This window comes from Pithys albifrons, chromosome 17 (assembly GCF_047495875.1).
Source record: "Pithys albifrons albifrons isolate INPA30051 chromosome 17, PitAlb_v1, whole genome shotgun sequence".
NCBI lineage: Eukaryota > Metazoa > Chordata > Aves > Passeriformes > Thamnophilidae > Pithys > Pithys albifrons.
In genome coordinates, this window is record NC_092474.1 from 9,923,928 (window position 1) to 9,942,786 (window position 18,859).

Sequence of the window (18,859 nt, forward strand, 5' to 3'; positions counted from 1 at the left end):
GGGTTTTTTTAATTGTAGGATGTAGGTGTAGCCCAGATTAGTTTTAACAAATTATTCCTTTGTAGTGACACTGCCAAAAACCAAACAAACAAATCCATTTTTGCAGAGTCAAGAATTCAAATACATTTATAGCAACAATTGTAAACAGAAGTGTTTTTATCTGTGGCAACATCTGAGCTTTTCATAAGGGGAGTTTTGTAACACAGGTTATAAATAACAGGGGAGTTTTCTGGCTAGCAAGAAGAAAGAGCAACTGCTGCACCATGAACAGCAGTTACTCAGCCTTGTTTCAGAAAACATGATTCTCCAACAGTCATTTCCCAGAAACCAGTTCCCTTCCAGCTTCAGAATAACTACAGTGACTGTAAGGTTTCAGTAGGCTTATTTTTCTGTGCAGTACTTTTCTTTATTTCCCAGGTCACACAAGAGAGAGCTCAGCTAGTCCCAGTCCCAAAGGGCAGGTATTTCCAACAAATAGCAGCCAATGCTGTTCCACACACAAACTTGAATCAGACCTTCTGAAAATGGCTCTGCAAGCTGGGTGTGAACAGCAGCCTGACATCGAGGGCCATCTGTTCTGGAACTGCAAGTAGTACAAAAGTGAAAATCTCAATTCAGGAACAAAAGGGGTCAGGAAAAGGAGCCAGGAGACACCCCAGGCAACGTTTGGTAAAACCCATTCATTTAGTTCAACTGATATATAAGCAAACATATATGTCAAAATCATGATTCTGATTGAAGTATGAGCTATCACTTTATTCCTTGAAACTAGGCTGTCCTCAGTTCTAGACACTCCTAGGAAAGGGAGGGTGCCTGATGCCTAGAATTTCAGCCTTTCATTTTCTTTTCTGTATTTTGAAGTTCTTACAAACCGACAGGAAGTTTCAACAAGCCAAATAGATTAATTCAGTTACTTTCACTTGTGTTTCAAGTATTTCCTAAACATCACTAGAGCTTGACAACATCCTGGAACATTCAGTTTTGATCTTAGGCTAAGTTTATGACATGATGTACTGGTGCACATGGGTAGGTGAACACCAAAGCCCCTGATGCAGATGCAGATACAGATACTCTCAGCTGCTCCATATCAGACAGGGATTTCTCAGAGGTCATTAACTTAATGGTACTTTCAAACAAAAGGTTGAAAATAGTGTGCACTTTTTTAGAAGTTTCATTTCCCCAGGCTCTGGTATTTCAGGCCTGCAGTACTATATGGTAAAAGGCAAACTGGAGCAAAACAAGCCTGTTTTGGACATTTAACTATTATTGTTTACTCATAGCTTCATCAAAGAAGAGAAGAGAAAAATCTCAGGAGGAGCTTCTTTCACACAGACTCTCACCATCCCTTTTTGAGTAGCAACTGCACAGGCAAGAAAAATGTGTGACTCTGTATTTATTTATTTTTGTTGTGCTCAGAGTTTTACAGGCAGCATCTTCCCTTTAGACCTTCTCAACAGAAATATAAAAAAAGTTTGAAGCCATTTCCCCCTTTACCCACTCACCTCCAATAATCAACTGGGCGAAATGCAGAAACATCTTTTGTTAACAGAGCGGTGAGTTTGGCTTATCCCAGTCTAGAGCTGGGCTTCCTGCTATGGCACAGATCTGTTAGTTTGTGACTTAGAAACCCCAGTCCCCAGAGTCCTGTACCTCTCACCTACTCCACAGGGAACAAATATCTTCTCTAGCAGTGACAGGGACATTCCTGGTAGCTGACACTGGGCAGCGGAAACACTTCCTGCAGCTTGAGTGAGCTGGACCTTCTGCAGAAACTGGGCACCCAATATGTCTTCATGGGATGGAGAGGAGGCAGGGAACAAACTCTTCAAGGCAGAACAGACTCTTCAAGTAAGTACTGCACGTCCTGGTGGACATGCCTGTCTTAGCAGACGGCTGTGGCATGAGGCACTTCGGTCATGGCTGTAGAGAACTGTCCCAGTTCCGGCAACAGAATCACAGGTAAATGTGTTCTCTTTCCTGTGAGAAGTCCCTGAGTTGCAGACCTAAAGGATCTTCCCCCCAAACACACCCTGGTGTCACTAGACCCTGAAGGAAGGCGCTGAGCCCGGTCAGTAGCCCGCAGGGACTCCCCCTTTGCGGGAGTCGGAGGCTGCAGCCCAGCCCTTGGCTGTTCGGAGGATGGCCTGCACCACCGCGCCGCCGCTCACCCGCGCCGTGGCGTGCCTCCTCTTCTTCAGCTGCTCTTCTATGCCCTGCAAGGCACAAGGGAGTGAGGACAACAGGGCAAGGAAACTGCACAGGTCCTGCTGTCTGCCACCTGGATCCCCCACAGCCACCCAAGCGCTCAGTGCCTGTGCTGTATAGCTCTAAATCTACACGTTGTTCCTGCTCTTTGCTTTCCGGGCTGCCCTGCTTCTGGAAAAGTGGAGATGAGAAGTTGTGCTGTTTTGTGGTGTTCAGTGTGGGCTCCAATACTATTCTTGGTCACAGAGCATTCCACCTCAGAAGTCCACATACTGACAGCCAGGACTGATGGGTCCTCTTTGGCAAATGGAAAACACAGGACTCGTGGAGAGCAGGGCTGGCAGGTATCTACCAAACATCACCTTAATAAGAAGCTTATTGACAGAGGAACTCCTGCACATTTTGATAAGAAAACTGCCTTATGTAGGAGTGTTTTCCCAACTACAGAGACACAGGATGAGACATGCATAAAACCTGTCTCAGGGCTCTGGGACATGAAATTTCTCAGGGTGAATGAAGCTACCAGCTCAGGTGAGCGGCCTGCAGGGTGAGGCAGACCTTGCCATCAGCTCTCAGACTGACAGTACTCTGCAAAGATCTTTGCTGTGAAAATATTTTTCAAGTTTGTTCCCAGATCCCTCTGTGTATCCCCCCCTTGCTAGCTCTGGGCCAAGGCTTCAGGATTTATGATGAGGTTGCACAATAGGACAAGAGTTTCCTGAGGCTCATGAGTTGAGACTGCTGGATGGTTTGGGCTCTCATGTGGTTTGTTGTTTTGCAAATCCTTTCAGGCAAACACCACTACAAGCAGATGCTCATTTTCAGATGGGGATCACTCCTCAATGCTCTGGCTTCACACCCGTGTGACTGAGACTAAAGGTACACTTTGAACAGCTTATTGTGACCCAGCACTTAACCTGTATCAGCTCACTTAGGGAACATTTGTCAAAACTTCATGATTTTCCATGGTGCATGCCTTGCCAGCACTAGGAACCCAGCCCATACAAGTTCACGTGCCCCAGACTCCAGCGGGACCAACCTCCTCTATTTGCTGCTCAAGTTCTGTGATGTTGGGAAACAGCTGATCATGGATTCTGGGCTCTTCCACTGCCTTCTTCACATCAAAACCAAACCAGATGGAATTGATGATTGTCTGTGAGAAGCAAAAAGCCCTAATGTTAGTTACTGGTCTTCAAAGAGGCCTGACCCTTGTAGCCACAGAGGCAGAAATGCCTGAAGGATGTTCACCAGAGCACAGAAAAGGCACCATTTCTGGTTCATGTGGCGTTCAGTGGTTCTTCTCTTGGCTAAGCAAAACATGGGTCCACTGCAGCCAGTCAGCTTGTACATGCTTAGTAGGATTCACACACAGAGACCATGAGTCGCTAAAATGGACATACTGAAAGAATCAGGTCCTTAAGTTACAGTGGCTGGATTTATGCTGCTGTGGTTAAGCACCCAACAGTCACCTCAGCAAGCACACAGCTACAGCTCCCTGCCACTGTGCAGAGTGTTCCCTTGGGCCTGGTTCATCTCTACATACTTGAACTGCAGGCTGGAGCTGCCGGGAAGGGAGAACAGCCTCAGGGTCTGGGGCTTAGAAAGCCACTTGTAGTGGTTTTTACAGACTTCTCTACCTCAGCCAGAAAGCCAGAGCCACCCTGGTGCTGCCCTGTGTGCGCTGGCACAGGGGACAGATTCCTTCTGCCATCACTTTTGGGCTAGTTGGGCATTTGAGGGGCTGCCAGAGCACCTCATAGAGAGCCTGCTTGTCATTGACATCATGCCTGAGCTAAGTTCTTATTAACCTCTCTCTGTGACTTCCATCTGAAGTTTAGGATGCTGGATGGGAAATGGCTATAAACTAGGTAAAGAGATGAGTTCATGGAGATCCAGGAAAAGAACTCAGAGTTAATCTGAGCTCCTAAATCTTCTGCGAGTGGTAAGAACAACTTGCCAAAGGAAAAGACTTGGAGTCACTGAAGGAATCAGATCCTTTGTAGCCCTGGCAGGAGCTGGGGTTGGAGGTCTGGCCCTCAGAATGCCAGGCAGAAACCTACTTTTCAAGCCCCTGGCCCACAGCAGGGAGTCACAGCCATGATCATGTCACAGGTGTAGACTGAAACCTCTTACCCCAAACTCTCTCCAGTTTTGCCCAATGTTGAGTGTTGTTCCCTGTTTGCCCACACCATCACGTACCAGTGCTGTTGCTGTAGTTATTTTCGTTCCTCCAGAAGCACCAACCACCATCCTGACCTTTTTCGTTTTATCCACCAAGATGGAGGGGCACATAGAGGACATTGGCTGTTTACCTGTCAGGGACACAGATGCAACAGAGGCTCAGTTTTCCACCTGTACCTTACAAAGTGCCAGCTCCTGCTCCATGTCTAAACCCAGAGCCTCAGTATCCACCTTCCTAACTCACTTGTGTGCCTTGTTTGGCCCCTGGGGATCCCACCATCACCTGCATCCACTTCCTCTTGCCCCTGCAATGCCAAGCTTAACCCTGGCTCTTCATGCAGAGGCTGAAGGTGCCTTTCTCTAGTCCTGTCCCAGCTGGGACTGTCTGTGATGCAGCTGTCTCCAGTGCACCACAGGATTTCTACTCTAGTCCTTTCACTCCCCTGTCCCTCTCCAAAGCATGGGATACAGAGGGGAGCAGAATCCCAGCCTCCTTTGTCAGCAGTGAGATGGGTCTGCAGGAAACAATGGTGGAGCAGGCAGGGTGCCTGGGTGAACTGGATCTATCCCAGGCTGCCCCGCAGGTCCTAAGGAAGGAGGGAGAAGCCTGGGCAGTGCCATGCAGCACTTTGCTGTCAGCTTCTGCTGCTGCCTCCCTCTTCAATCAGTTCAAAGAAATCTTTTGCAGCTTTTAAGTCATTCCATGTGACATGTACTGATCTCCCTGGGAAAGGGTTTGTGGTTGTTGGCAGGAGGCAAACACGAGAATTTTTCTCTAGACAGCCTCTCCTCCTTCAGGGTGCACCAGGGCTGGCTGGTTGTGTGTTTTGGCAGGAGTGCCAGGTGACTCACTGCCATCCCTGTCCTCTGCAGAAGGTCCCAGGTCTGTGCCTGATGGCAAGACAGGCTGCAGAGTGAGGGCATGACAAAAGACTTAAGTAATTTACAGGTACCTGGTGCTATGAAATTTGCTGGAGAAGGAGGGATCCCAAATCCATTGATTATGTAAGGCGAGCTGAAGTCATCCATCTCATCATTAAATATAATTCCACTCACGTTGGATCGCACGTCAGAGCCAAAGCTAGAGAAAACAAGTTGTCATAGACACATCAAAACCAGAGCAAATCCAGGAGCTTCAGATGAGCCAGTGCAATGTGAAACCTGGGATTTGATTGGAGTAACTTTCCTTTCCCTCCCATTGTAAAGGACTTTCTGTCACCCCTAGTGGGGAAGGAAGCAGTTAATACCATGAGTACACAGTTACACACAGAGGAAAGGCAGCCCAGAGCCCTGCCTACAGCTCCTCTTCGAGAAGCCCAAGGGGAAAACCAGCACAGCAGATAAGGACAGCTCTTGCCCTTCCAACTGGACAGTACTGCACTCCATTCAGAGGCAGCACAGCTCCAAGGCTGGCACATTTGGGCATGACTGGGAATTTGCTTAGATGGAGACATTTCCTCTGGACCCAAAGAACCTTCATACCCTGGTTTCAGGCCATATGCACAAACACTGGTCTTTCTGACAGCACTCAAAGCCAAACACTGCACTTCCAGGCCAGCTGCATTAGCTCAAATTCCTTCCCAAAGCCTGGGAAATCAGAGTCAGCAGTGATAGCACTGCTTATGAGAAGATCCAGATGCAATGAACGTTGTCTCAGTGGGGAAAACTCAACATGAGAGAGGACATGCCTCATCCTCTGACCCAACCACAAGACCTCAGTGTTCCAAACTGACCTGCAAGCTCAGCAGAAGCGCCAATCAACAGTGCCACTGATCCCTACCCCGCCCGAGAGGTGACAGCTCAGAGGTGTTTGATACCAACCCCAGAACCACCACCAGGAAGATGGCAAAGGCCTACATGGAAGTAATGTCTGAGCTCATACTATTGGTTGATGGTGCTGGTGGCGGACACAGCACTGCCATCATCAGCCACAATGGAGATGTGGGATGTACCGGCATTATCTCCAGTGTAATATACAGGCTCATAGTAGTCAACTGGATGGGAGGTGTTGTCTGTGATTTTCCTCCGGAGACCATCCGCAAAGAACTCGGATGTCATGTTTCTGATTGCCTGTCAGAGAAATCCAATGCAGTTACTCAGCAGGTTAAGAGACATGTAGTTATGAGGCTGATATCCAATACTTCAGACCACAGAACAGTGGCAAATCCCAGCAGTGAGGCTAGTTTTCCAGCTGGGGCTTTTCTTCTTGGAAGATGGACATTGTACCAAAGAGCATTTTAAGCAGTCACAGGGGCAGCTGTTACAGTGCACCCCTTTGTGTAGAAGATAATCAGCATCCATTTTTGCAGCACTATGGAAAGCTGTCCTCCAGACTGCTGTAAGGCATAGGCAAGCAGGGCTACACTTGCTTCAGAGATGAGAGGAACGGGATCAGGTTGAGAGGACAAGGCCGAGGCAAGCTCTGACCATGGCTCTGTAAGTTGAAAGTTTGTGTCCATCAAGCTGGGCTGGGCTCAGATCCTGCTGTTTTTGTAGTCACAGAAGTAAAAGCACAAAGTGTGAAGTTGGGAAAAGCAGGGTTTCTGTCTCACCCCTTCCCATCCATTGGTCCATTTTACTATAGGCAGGACTGTGGTTAGTGAGCCACAAGGATGCTGGAAATGTCATATAGTGAATAAGGCTTCAAACACTACAAAACCAGGTAGGGTTAGCCCTAAACATGCTCACACACTCCTGCTGAATTGAGGAGTTTCCTTTTCCTTACAGCAGGAAGGCTTCCTCCATTTATATCCCTCACAGCTCAGCCATGAGTCACATAGGACTTGACATTTTGATTCGAGCTATTTCCATGCCTGTCCATAGCAGGTGGCACAGAGCATGCCTGACAAAATCTAGTCACCCAAAAATTTCAAGCCATGTTCCAGTCAGCCTTGGTGTTGCAGAAAGAAAAGGATTTTGCCAGGTACCTCTGTAATGTTGACAAACTTTGGATCTCCCAGTAAAGTCCTCTTGGCGTAGGCAAAGCGAAAGGCCTCCAAAATACGGTGGTAAGTCAGACCTTTCTCCTCCACGGTTTTGATGCTGTCAGCAGAGAAATTATACCCTGACAGCAGAAGACAAACAAATGTGAACACAAAGTACAGGATCAAAGGACTGCTAATACACCTGTGTCAAAGGTATAACCTTGAAGCCCAGTCTCTACAGACGTGCAGTCACCGGACTGTCCTCATCTCCACATAGAGAACACAGGAGCTCTGGTAGTTTTGAGCACTGGGGGAGTCACCATCAGGATTTGTACTTGCAGAGATGTTTTCCAGAGAAGCCTCAAGTCAACATTAGGTTCCACCCATACAGGTATCAGGGAAGTTCCCCAATCAGGAGAACATTCTTCCGCTTGCACCTGTATTTCAAGTAGTAAGGTGACATCCCTGAGTTTAGAGCAGACTAGAAATGTTATAAATATATAAAAATCCTAAAGTATTATCTGCACCTCTGATTCCTCCTGAAGTCTCAGACTTTTCACCTTCTAGAGGGCTATCAATGGAGGCTCCATTCCCCAAACAAAAAAAGGTGCTGCCTTTGCAGCTCTCCCAGCTCCTGCTGCCTGTGGGGCACTGCTCAGTGGCACTCTCACCTTTCAGTATGTTGAAAATGAGGGCCAGCACTGGGCCGCTTAGGGGGGCACTGGGTGTGTAGAGGGTGAACTCCCCGAGTGTGACCTGTATGGGGTCCTGGATCACGGTCGCATTGTAGTCCCTCAGGTCTTCCAATGTGACAATCCCCCCTGGAAAGAGAAGGAAACTGGAGATGAGGGTTTATGTAATCTCTGATGGGAAGAGATCCTACTCCATCACCATGAATCACAGCAAGAATGGGAGGGAACATGGACAAATTGAAAAAGTGGCAAGGTAAAGAAAGCAATGATGTGTGCACAGTAGATGAATTTATTCCTTGATAGATCCACTCGAGGTTCAGATAGGCTAAGCATGGGGTTGGACAGGTTTACAGCAGCCAGATCTCTGGTGATCCATCTTTTTTTTTTTTAACAAAGGACACCAGCAATGTCATGTAACAAAATGCCCTTAAGAGTCCTGTTTACAGGAAGACGATGCAGCATTTGGCTGCAGATGGTTTGTGCTACCCCACAAGCAGCATAATTGGCATGTTCCATCACCTTTCTTATCAGAAGGAGGAATGCAGTAAGTAATTATCTACCACAAATGAAGCTGGTAAATGACTCACAGGAGGTTCACCGAAGCTAGTCAGTGTTAGCTGGTGAGGACAGGATGCTGCCACCATCTAGTGGTACCGAGGGATCAAACAGCCCAGAGTTTACAGGACCATGAATGTAAAGTTTCAGGTAGAAACTTGTTGGATTCAGGCTCTGCAAACAGGCTGTGTCTATTAAACTATAGCCAGAACTTCCCAGACTTGTTTTGCTATGTGGCACAGAAATGCACAGTAAATACTCTCTATTTCTGGCTGAGTTTCAATTTCACTCATTAAAGTGCTAACGCTTCTTTTGGGTGTCCTGTTGCCACGGGTGTCAGAGGCTCCCAAGGCTTCTGCAGCTCACTGACTCCTCCCTGGGTGCTGAGCAGTCAGGTCACTCCTGCTGTTTGGGACAGATGTCCTGTTTCTCACCTGCGCTGCGGATGTCAGCGATGATCTGCTTTGCCAGGCTTCCTGTGTAAAAGGCATCTGCTCCTTCTGTGGCTATTATCTCGTATGTCTTGGCTAGTTTAGGCATCTTGACGATCTCCCCCTCCTGGAGAATCTTCCCTCCTTTGCAGAACACTTCGCTAACAGAGAAAGGAGATTGAGAAGATGAGGTCTGAGAGACAAGTTCAAAACTCTGAGTACCTGTAGCAGCTGAGCCAGTACCTGAGTGTTCATGCTAAAGGCTTCTTGGAAAGAAGACACTGCCCGAGCAACCCCCCAGGGGTCCTGATACCTTGCATTGGGATATAAAAGTGAACAGGTTTCCGACCTGGGATTCCACGTTGCTCAGTGAAGGCTGCAGCAGGGAGTGTCCATCTCTTACGCCTTCCCTGCCTGCCTGAGGGGCCAACAGCTGCCTCAAGATGCCCAGGAGGGGCCATAATCCTTGAACTCAAACAGTTCAGTTCAAAGCACAGACCATGAAGCTCAAAGCTTCTGGTGAGTACAGGAGAATGTGTTTCAATCCCTGTTTGTTAGATCACTTTAAGGTAGGTGGTTTCCTCTCTAGGTCCCTCATCAGGGATTATGAATGTGCTTCTGTAGACTGTACAGGAGAGGAACCCAGGCTGTACATCCCCACAGGAATGGAAACCAACCTGCAGTGAGCAGAACTTTTAAGGAAAAGACAGAATTAAGCATGATCTCCAAAAGGGGTAGATGTTGACATTAAGGGCTTGACTGCAAGAAGTGCTGGAGAAGCATTTAAAACCCTCCATGTTCACAGTCATTGCCAGAAATGGATGGTCAGAGGCACTGCTTGAGGAAGGCTGACTGCAGAGTAAGAGATGACTCAAATTCCCACTGCCTGACATCAGGTGAAGTATTCAAGGAGACTCTGCAATTGCCCCAAATGCAGCTTGGTGGACCTGCAGCATGAGGAAAAGCTGGGGATTCAGAGAACACATTGCCATCTGGCAGCCTGACCCCAGCACATACTCTAATTCCACCTTTGCTCAGACAAATGGACTTTGAGAGCAGACTTTTCTGCCTTTAAAGGTCAGGATTGAACATTCCTAAAACTCACCACATGATTTAGCACCTTCAGGTAGCTGCAATAACATCAGCAGCACAGTGTGTATGGAGAGTGGGGGGGAGGCACACTCCTCACAGACACCACATTACACAAACAGATCTGCAGCCAGAATGCAGCTACCCCCAATTTCTGTGCACAGAACAGCAACTGCTCTACCTACCACAGCAAGGGATTGCTTTCAATTGACTCCTCTTTTGATTTGATGGCTGCAGCAAGGCCTTTCCCAACAGGGAACCCTTCTCTTGCTAACTTGATACTGGGCAGAAACAAGTCTCTCCATGCCAGTTTGCCATGACGTTTGTGAGCCAGTTCGTAGCCACGGATTTCTCCTGGAACAGCAATGGACAGTCCTCCTGGAGCAGATAAGGAATATGTTAGTCTTCCATAGCAAGGAAAGAAGGTGATTGATGGAGCAGGAGGCAGAGCAGGTGTCTCTGCCAGCCCTGTTTTCAGGCAGGGGTTGTGTGTGCTGTCACCAGCTCCTCCTGTGCACTCCATGCTTCACAGAATTATTGTCTGACATTTGTGTCTGCATATTCTGGACTGCTGAAACACCTCTGTCCTCTTGCTGGTAACTCAAGTTTCAGTGTCATTTCCCCTCAGTAGGCTACGAACCAGAGCAGAGCTGCTCAGAACACCAAAGCTATCATGGTGAGAGGACACAGCCTGAGACATGCTTAAGCCAAAAGGTTTGTTGCAGCATTGTGACTACAACTGAAACAGATTGAAGACTACACTGCACAGTGATGGAGCAGTTTGTTTCAATCTTGTTCTCACTGGCATCTCCCAGAAACTCAACACACTGCTCAAACCCCCTCCAGGGTGCTGTTGCTCCTTGGTTAGAGGAATTACTATGAAGAGAACTAGGCAGTATTTCTTTCTATTTTTTATTAGAAAATATTTCTCTACTTCTTCTCTGGAGGCCTCGAGCCATTAGTTGATGTCACCACAAGTATTTAGAGAGGACACTTGACCTGAGAAGAACCAAGGTGATCCACAAAGATTTATTCAAGAGGTGGAAAGGAAAGATGACAGATATGGAACAGGTCATGCTCAGTGCTTTGTATTCACCTGCATTTTAATGAAGTGAAAAGCAGAAAAGTGCTGGGGTGACTGACTAGTTTGAAGGACACTATTTTTAGCTTCTTTGTCAGGACAGAGTTTGCAGATTGTGTAAAGCAGAGGACATTTCCAGCTGAGAAACCCTGTAGACAGGCAGGAACCTACTAAGAAATGTTCTTGATTTAGACATGCCTGTAGCAGCACGTTGGAGCCACGTGGTCCCCCCAAAGCAGTGAAACAGCCCTCGCCATACCTTTCAGAGAGAGCTGTGTGTTGTTCCCAAACATGTCCTCCGATGCCCTTTTTGGAGCCACCTCTCTTGCATTAATGATTTCCACTTTTCCTTTAATGACAGAGAAAGGAAGATGATGTTTAACTCTGGACTCAGCACACATGGTCTCTGCTGAAGGACTGATCACTGTAAGCCAGTTTCTTGGCAATTATTTTGAGGACATTCCCTCAGAGGCTGTGAGCATCAGATTTTACCTTCGCCCAGGTAGGATAAATCACCTGCCTCAGATAAAGTTTTCAAACTGTTCCTGATGTTTATGGCCCTTTCCCTTACCTGTGCTGCTGTAGATGGTAAAGAAGAGGCCTCCTCCAATGCCCATGCTGTGAGCGTTCATGAGTCCTACACAAAGCAGAGCTGCAATCGCAGCATCCACTGCTGATCCTCCTTGCTGAAGGATGTCCCTGTGCAGCAGAGGAGAAGGTGACATGTTTCAGTGCCTCAGCTACCTGTGAGCAGCAGATTCATCTCATCAGAGCAGCTGTCACAGATTCTTTAAAGCACATTTGTCTACACCCAGTCTCTAGGTACCTCAGGAACAGGAAGTTTTGAGCTTCTGTCAGCCCAGAGAAGTCATCCTAATGGTCTAGGTGCAGACCAGATCAGCCCTTATTAAAGACATCCTAACTAGCTTGAAAACACTGACATGTGCTGAAGTACATGTGGGGACAGGCATCTCAGACACATTCATTACACATGAGAAATTACAACTTTCTGAGGAGCCTTAAATCTGCAGCACTTGAGACTGGAACTGGAGGACATCCAGATAAATGCTTTTTAAAAGTAGCTGAAAAGGCAACTCTTGTTTTCATTGTCCATGGATCCAGAGAACCTTTGCTTGCTATGTTGTTTGTTAGCAACTGCAGTAGTGCTGTTCAGGTATGATAAAAGCCCAAGCTTTTTAGGGTCTCCTCTTTCTACAGGGAGATTAGGAATTGATTATCCATGCAGGGCAACTGCCATGATTGCATCTGGGAAACAACAATTCTGTCTCATGCAAGAGCTGTCAGAGCTAACGAGAGTGAGGGCACAATGAGCAGGTACCTTCCAATGACTGAGCACTGCCCCGCGTCTGTGGCCACGGCCGCCCTCTTGTAGGTGTGTGTGTCCCCAGAGCCAGAGCGCAGCCCGAAGAACAGCCCCAGGAACAGGATGAGCCCCAGCAGGGCTGCAGCCAGCACTCCAGCCACCACACAGCTCTTCTTCATCTTCCTGTGGGAAGAGACAGCATTATCAGCCTCGGAGGCACATGGGAACAAGGGAGCAGGTGATCAGGCACAAGTGCAATCTTTCTATCTACCTCCCTTCATATCCCTCAAAGCAGCAACTGTCTCTTGGGTAAGAACCTGCCTTACAGCAGGTAGGGAACATCATATACCGAAAAAGCTGCAGTTTCCTCAGTGAGAAGGGAAATCCAAGGAAGAGAACACAATTGGTGTTAGTCATGGCTCACATCATCTTCAGAAGAAAAGTTTTTTTAAAAATTTAACTTCCTATAATCTACTTTTAAGTATCACATCTGTGCAGGAGTCTCTGTCCAGGATGTTGTCAACGACCAGTGCAAAACACACCTTAGTCCTTAGCAAACAACCTTGGCCAAAGCTCTTTAGCACAGACCAGTGTGAGCACAGCACCTGTTTCTTGTTGGGGCCCTGGGCAAGAGCACCTTCCCAATGAGTCTGCCACTTCCAGAGGAAAATGGCCAATGGAGATCTCCACGTGTCCCAGTCCTGCAAGCAGCTGCCTTGGGAGTGCACAGGGTTACAGCTCATCTGTGAGTGAGCACAGCAAGCCAAGGAGCATCCTGACAGGTGTATTCCAGATACTGGGATGAGTTGAGAGCTATTGAGTGGATAGAGAGGCACTGCCACCTTGGTGGGATGGACAATTCATCAAATACAGCTTGAACAGCTACTCTTTGACCCATTTTCTTTTCTGTTACAGGATTGTTCCAGCAAAATAGACCTAAATTCATCATGCTGCCTTCAGGGACCACCTTCCCCCTGCGTGGTACAACTTTGGGGTTTTACCACAACTGCAGTACCTGCACAATAGCCAAGATACCCTTCACCTTACCAAAGCATCTGCCATCCTCAGAGACAAGCCAGTCCATGGAACTGTGGGTAAAGAATGGATCCACCAACCCACCCTCTGGATGTTCAGCAGCCCAAAGGGGAGTGAAGTCCTACAGCCAGAGCAGCACCTGGTGCCTCGCAGCAGCCACACACACAGCATGAGGGAGCAGTGACTGTGCCAATGCTGAGCTAAGTAGAGGAAACAGGCCAGGCCAGCCAAATCCAAACTTTTCTCATAGGAAGGTGGTTAGCAAGCATGGTCCCCTGAACCTCACCCCCAATCCTGTTATTTAAAACAGAAGATACACTTTTGCTGTCCAAACCCTGTGACTCTCAGTCTGAGCATTAAAGTGCCCATCTCCAGGTAAAGCAGCTTAAATCAGGTTATATTCCTATTGTATGTGCTGTTCTGTAAAATGTCAGCTGAGGACAGTAAAAGGTAAATGGATGAAACTTCTTTCCAGGTTCTAGAACTTAATTTACACTCAACTACTTTTAAAAGAAACCAGTGCCGTGGTTGCAGAGCAATGACTGTGCAGGCAAACAGAGAAGCCATTATATGCCCAACAATAGCTCACACACAGCCTCAGAGTTTAAAGACAGTTTTGTTTGTTGGCAGAGAGAGTTCTGCTTCAGCACTGGCAGTCTCCTCCAGGCTTCACAAGGAATGCCATGGGATCTTTTATCTGGCCCCAGCTCGGCAGAAGGTACTTTGTTTCATCTGAAGGCTGCTCTGTGCTGGGCTGTCCTGCAGGCCTGGGCTGACTCAGGCTCCGTAGGGGCTCTGTTAACCCATGGGCTCCTGACTGGGCTCTGCAGCTCTGCCCCACATCTGTTTCTCCCACTGCCAGGCTCCTGGAGAGACTCGCTGCCTGTCAGGCAAGTGATTCCAACAGCAGGAGAGGAGAAGGGGAAATCGCAGATGTTACCTCTGCTCTCACTTTTCACCTCCTCTCTGGAATTGGATCATAATTGTGAGTATCCCCTAGACCTACAAGAGCTCCATACTGAGTGTCCCACTGAGTGCACAGACCTTGAAAAAGGGCCCCCCAGGACCCTTCATCTGCCTCAGGCACAGGTCCCAACCTGCCAGCCCCTGGGGTGAGGATAAAACACACCACTGGGGTAAGAACTTTTCCAGGCTGCCCTGAAGAGACACTGACTGCCAGGCACTGCCCCTGTGCTGCACTGGGGCACCACACTGACCTCTGGGCTGGACATCTGCAACCCACATGAGTGCTCTTAATAAAGGTGCAATCTGTCAGTCTGATCCTGCTAAGGAAGCAGCAGATTACGAGATAAAGACCCGCAGCTTTCTTGTCTTCAACAGTACAGAAAGCAAACTCAGCTGAGGATAATTACTGACAGCTCAACTCCCATAAGTTCCTTAACCTCTTTCAGGCTTAGAGGGAAGCATCCCTTGTACAGCCCTTGCTGCCTTCCCACCTGTGGCACAGCAGAGCTGAACATGCCATACAGAAATCAGGGGATGGACCAGGAGCCTGCAGATATCCACTCTAACCCACCTCTCCACACCTGCCCTGGGCAGGCATGTTGCAAGAACAGTTGAGTTTTTGCCTCAGTGGTCTGTTTGAACTTTGGCTCTGAGTCGAGTCCCCGCTATGATTATTGTTGGGAGTGGAGCAGCAGCTGCAGCCACCACCTGAGCTGGCTCCCCAGCTACTGTCTGCTGAGACTGGCTTTAACCTCCACATCTCTGCCAAATCCAGCTGTTTGAAAGCTTTGCTTCAGACACAGAGCGCTGCTTGGCAGCAGCAGTAGGTCTCCAGGAGAGAGGGGCTATAAAGCAATTAAAAGCAATACAATTATTTTTCACTGTTATGAAGGTCTAACAGCCAGTCCTAGCCATGGAATTTAAAATGTAGCCTTAATTCACATTAGGAGAGAGGGAGGACCAGCAAATAGCAGAGTTATGCCTGTACGAGCAACCCCATTGAACTGTATTGAGATGTGTCACAACATGTGCAACCTTGTTTAAACATGACACTGTTTTTCAACTGACAGAACCCCAGTGCAACAGGCTGGCCAGTGTCAGGCAGGGGATCAGGGCCTGACATCTCTGCCAAGAGGACTGGAGCATTCTGTAGAGATGAGGAATCTGACATGGTCAGAGACAACACCAGGACAACTGGAAGAGGAGAAAGAGGAGATGTACCAGCCAGAAAGCAGGGGGGAGAGAACAGCAGGATACCAGAGAATGACGAAGAACTCCAAGACAACGCTTAAAACTTTAACTACAAACTTCAACCCAACAGGCTTTAAGCCCATCTTGCAGCAGCTTCATACCTCAGCACCTCTCCTGAGGGTTCCCTGTTCTCCCACCCCCAGCCCAGTAGCCACTACTTTGCCATTAGCTTTGGGACATCCATCCTTACTGTCCCCAGGCAGTGCCCAATACGCAAGGATAGTCTGGACATCTCGGCTTTTGTCACAGGACACAGGCTGTGCTCTTCTGATAAACTCAAAATCTGATCAGTATCAGTAACATTTTCATATTTAAATAATTAATAACAAAGAGTTTAAATAATGTTTTCATGCTATACTGTTGTGCAGAGTGAACTGTCAATGACTATTGAGTGAGGGAACAGTCACAAAGTTGCTGCAGGTCCCCCAGGATCCAGCAGAGAGGCCTGAAAGGAGCAGAGTGAGGGTTCCAGCAGAGACCCAAGGGCTGTTCACACAAATGTCCCATTACTGACCCAGCATTATGTGACAAACTATGAATTTCCTGTACTTATCCATGAGGAGATATTTTAATTCAAGTCTTATGCAAGTCTTCATCTCCACCAGTGATAAGGGAACAAAAGCAGAGTTCAGCCAAGCCATGAGGAAGCCCAAAGAGGCTTCCAAATTCAGACCTAGGCATTGGTCCCACCTGGAGCAGGAGGGCAGAGCAGCCCTGGAGAAACACAGTAACTCCATCCAACTCAGTTAAATCCTTCCTTGGAGCCGGTGCCTCCCTGCGGGTTCCTGCCCAGCCAGCCTGTGCCCTGTGCCATCCTCCCCTCAGAGGCAGGACCAAAGCCCTTAGCAGCCTCTTTGTCAAGCCCAGCATTGCCGACTCGTGTGGTTTAAGATCAGTTTTCAGGAGAAAGGGCTCCATGGGGATCAGTGGTCCTTGTTGCTGAGAAGTCAAGCAGAGATAATCGCCACTGAATAGAGGTGAGTCCGGGGCTGAGTGGAGCAGTGCCCAGCTGGCTCTCAGGTGTGCAGCTCTAGCAGAGCTGCTGGCATCACAATCTGTAACTCCTCCACAGGAATTGGCTTTCCTGAAGGCTAATGGCATGGAGTACTCTGTCCAGTGTAGAGAAAACCCTGAGTTCACTGAGAAAGAGATAATAATTCCCTCTTGAAGCAACTTTTTCCTCAAAAATCTTTCATGTTTTCCTGCTAAAGTTTTAGCATCGAGCCCAGCATTTTTTATTTTAAGACACTTCAGCATGAACTATGAGGTGAAAAATGGCATACAGGTGGAATAAATGCAGAATTCCCCATTTCAGTGTTTCCTCGTTGAGGACATCCCAGAAATCCAGAACTGGCAAACTCGATCTCAAAAATGCAAGCTATCAAAGTCTTATAAATTAATTCAGAACATTACTGTTACTCCCAATTTAAAGTCAAAATGCTTCATTAAAATAGGCCAATTCTCCCAACTTCTCCAGAGATGTTTTCCAGTGCCCTTCTGCCTTTAAACTAGAAGTTATTTCTCAGACCTGAGCTTACTCAGCCTGGTTAGTCAGGTCCTATCATTCTCTTTTGGCAAGCTTTCCTCTGAGATGTATAAAAAGTCACATTGTCCCCTATTCTGTTGAATAAGAAATCCCACACAGCCCTTTCAGGCTGAGTGGAATGGCTTAATAAAGGTACTTCCCAAATGCCCCTTACCTCTTGAGAATATCTGCAAGTCCCTCCTGTCCTTTTGCACAGAGCTGTGTGTACCGATCTCTGACTGTCCTTCCTCAAGGAGCCAACCTTTACTAGGGACAATACATCCTTGTAGCAGTGGCAGCAGCCACGTATCTTCCCTTGAAAGCTCTCCCAAGCGTACCATACCATTTGGTATTTGTACTGCTCTGCTCACAGAGATTAACCCATTGAAACTCATTATGTTTGAATTCACAGTACCAGAGGAATGCATAAGTAATCATTCACTGGGTGAAGAGTCAAGAGCCCACACCTTTTGAAATGCATATTTTAGCATTCACCACGGTTGTGTCTCACCAACAGAATCATTCTGTGTTCCCGGACTCAGTTGCTATGTGGTACAAATGTTTTTCCTCATTGTCAGCTCTGAAGTTCTGCTTAAGGAACAGAGCAAATAAAACAGCCTCGGGATGCACCAGAAAAAGTTTAGACTATATATTAGGAAAATATTCTGCACTGAATGGGTGGTCAGACATTGGAATAGGCTGCCCTGGAAAGTGGCGGAGTCACCATCCCTGGAGGTATTTAAAGGACCTGTAGATGTGGCACCTGGGGACATGGTTCAGTGGTGACTTTTCATTGCTGGGCCAATGGTTGAACTCAGTGATCTCAAAGGTGTTTTCCAGCCTAAATCATTCTATGACTCTAAATATGTGGCCACCTTAAGTAGAGGTGCTTCCATCTCCACACGGTCATGATGAACCAGCACCACTGGTTCACAGAGAGACTGGATTTTAAGTGTGTCTGTACCTTCAGCTTAAACCCAGACACCCAGCAGATTCAGCTGGGATTACACTTTGTGGGAATAACCTCCCTGTTAAGTGTGAGGAACTGGAGACACCTGATCAGCTCATACTCCTGTTCTTCAGCAATCACAGTGACACTCTACTTTAAGCTGTCCTTAGGTTTAGTCCAGATTAATATTCCAGCTGCAGGGAGAAGATGCACTGCCTGTTCTGCCATGCCTGCTCTCACAGGATCACCCTCTGGGAGAGAGGATGGCAGAGTAGGGATGAAGAAACCTGCCCTCCATCACTAAACCTCAATAAGGCTTTTGAGCAACAATCCTACATGTCTGCTTGTGCCAAGTCCAGGAGCACAGTTGCAGCTCAAAGGCTGCAGCTCACCTGCTGTTGAATAGCACAGTATAAACCCCAGAGTCAAGGTAAGGAGCTGGACAAGCTGCCTTTGGACTCTGCAGATTCAGCCACCAAAGCTTCTGCCACTGCTGCTGTCCATTGCCAGAAACTTCGGGACCTCTTTGAACTGAATGCCCATACAGAGTGCAGCACAAGCAAACCACAGCTTGCCTGAAATTCGGGCACAGCAAGGATCCAAGTCCACATGTCCAAAGCCTGACTTTAGCCAGAGGCATTCTGCAGACCA

The 18,859-nt window shown here is 47.7% G+C and overlaps 1 protein-coding gene across 3 annotated transcripts in view; it reads right to left on the bottom strand.

Moving 5' to 3' along the window:
- Positions 1–1,378: 1,378 nt before the first annotated feature.
- The window catches only part of GGT1 (gamma-glutamyltransferase 1), a 30,806-nt gene continuing 13,325 nt past the window's right edge, over positions 1,379–18,859 (bottom strand). For 2 of the 3 annotated variants that reach the window (XM_071572130.1, XM_071572132.1), the window contains exons 2-13: positions 12,498–12,665; positions 11,730–11,857; positions 11,418–11,507; positions 10,263–10,455; positions 8,992–9,149; positions 7,982–8,131; positions 7,314–7,450; positions 6,269–6,456; positions 5,340–5,467; positions 4,405–4,517; positions 3,245–3,358; positions 1,379–2,213 (exon numbers count right to left, since the gene is read on the bottom strand). In XM_071572130.1, coding sequence (XP_071428231.1) covers positions 2,070–2,213; positions 3,245–3,358; positions 4,405–4,517; positions 5,340–5,467; positions 6,269–6,456; positions 7,314–7,450; positions 7,982–8,131; positions 8,992–9,149; positions 10,263–10,455; positions 11,418–11,507; positions 11,730–11,857; positions 12,498–12,665 — 1,711 coding nt within the window. In that variant the 3' untranslated portion in view covers positions 1,379–2,069. Of the gene's footprint in view, positions 2,214–3,244; positions 3,359–4,404; positions 4,518–5,339; positions 5,468–6,268; positions 6,457–7,313; positions 7,451–7,981; positions 8,132–8,991; positions 9,150–10,262; positions 10,456–11,417; positions 11,508–11,729; positions 11,858–12,497; positions 12,666–17,434; positions 17,601–18,859 lie in introns of those variants that run through there. The other variant, XM_071572131.1, reaches the window with a different exon arrangement.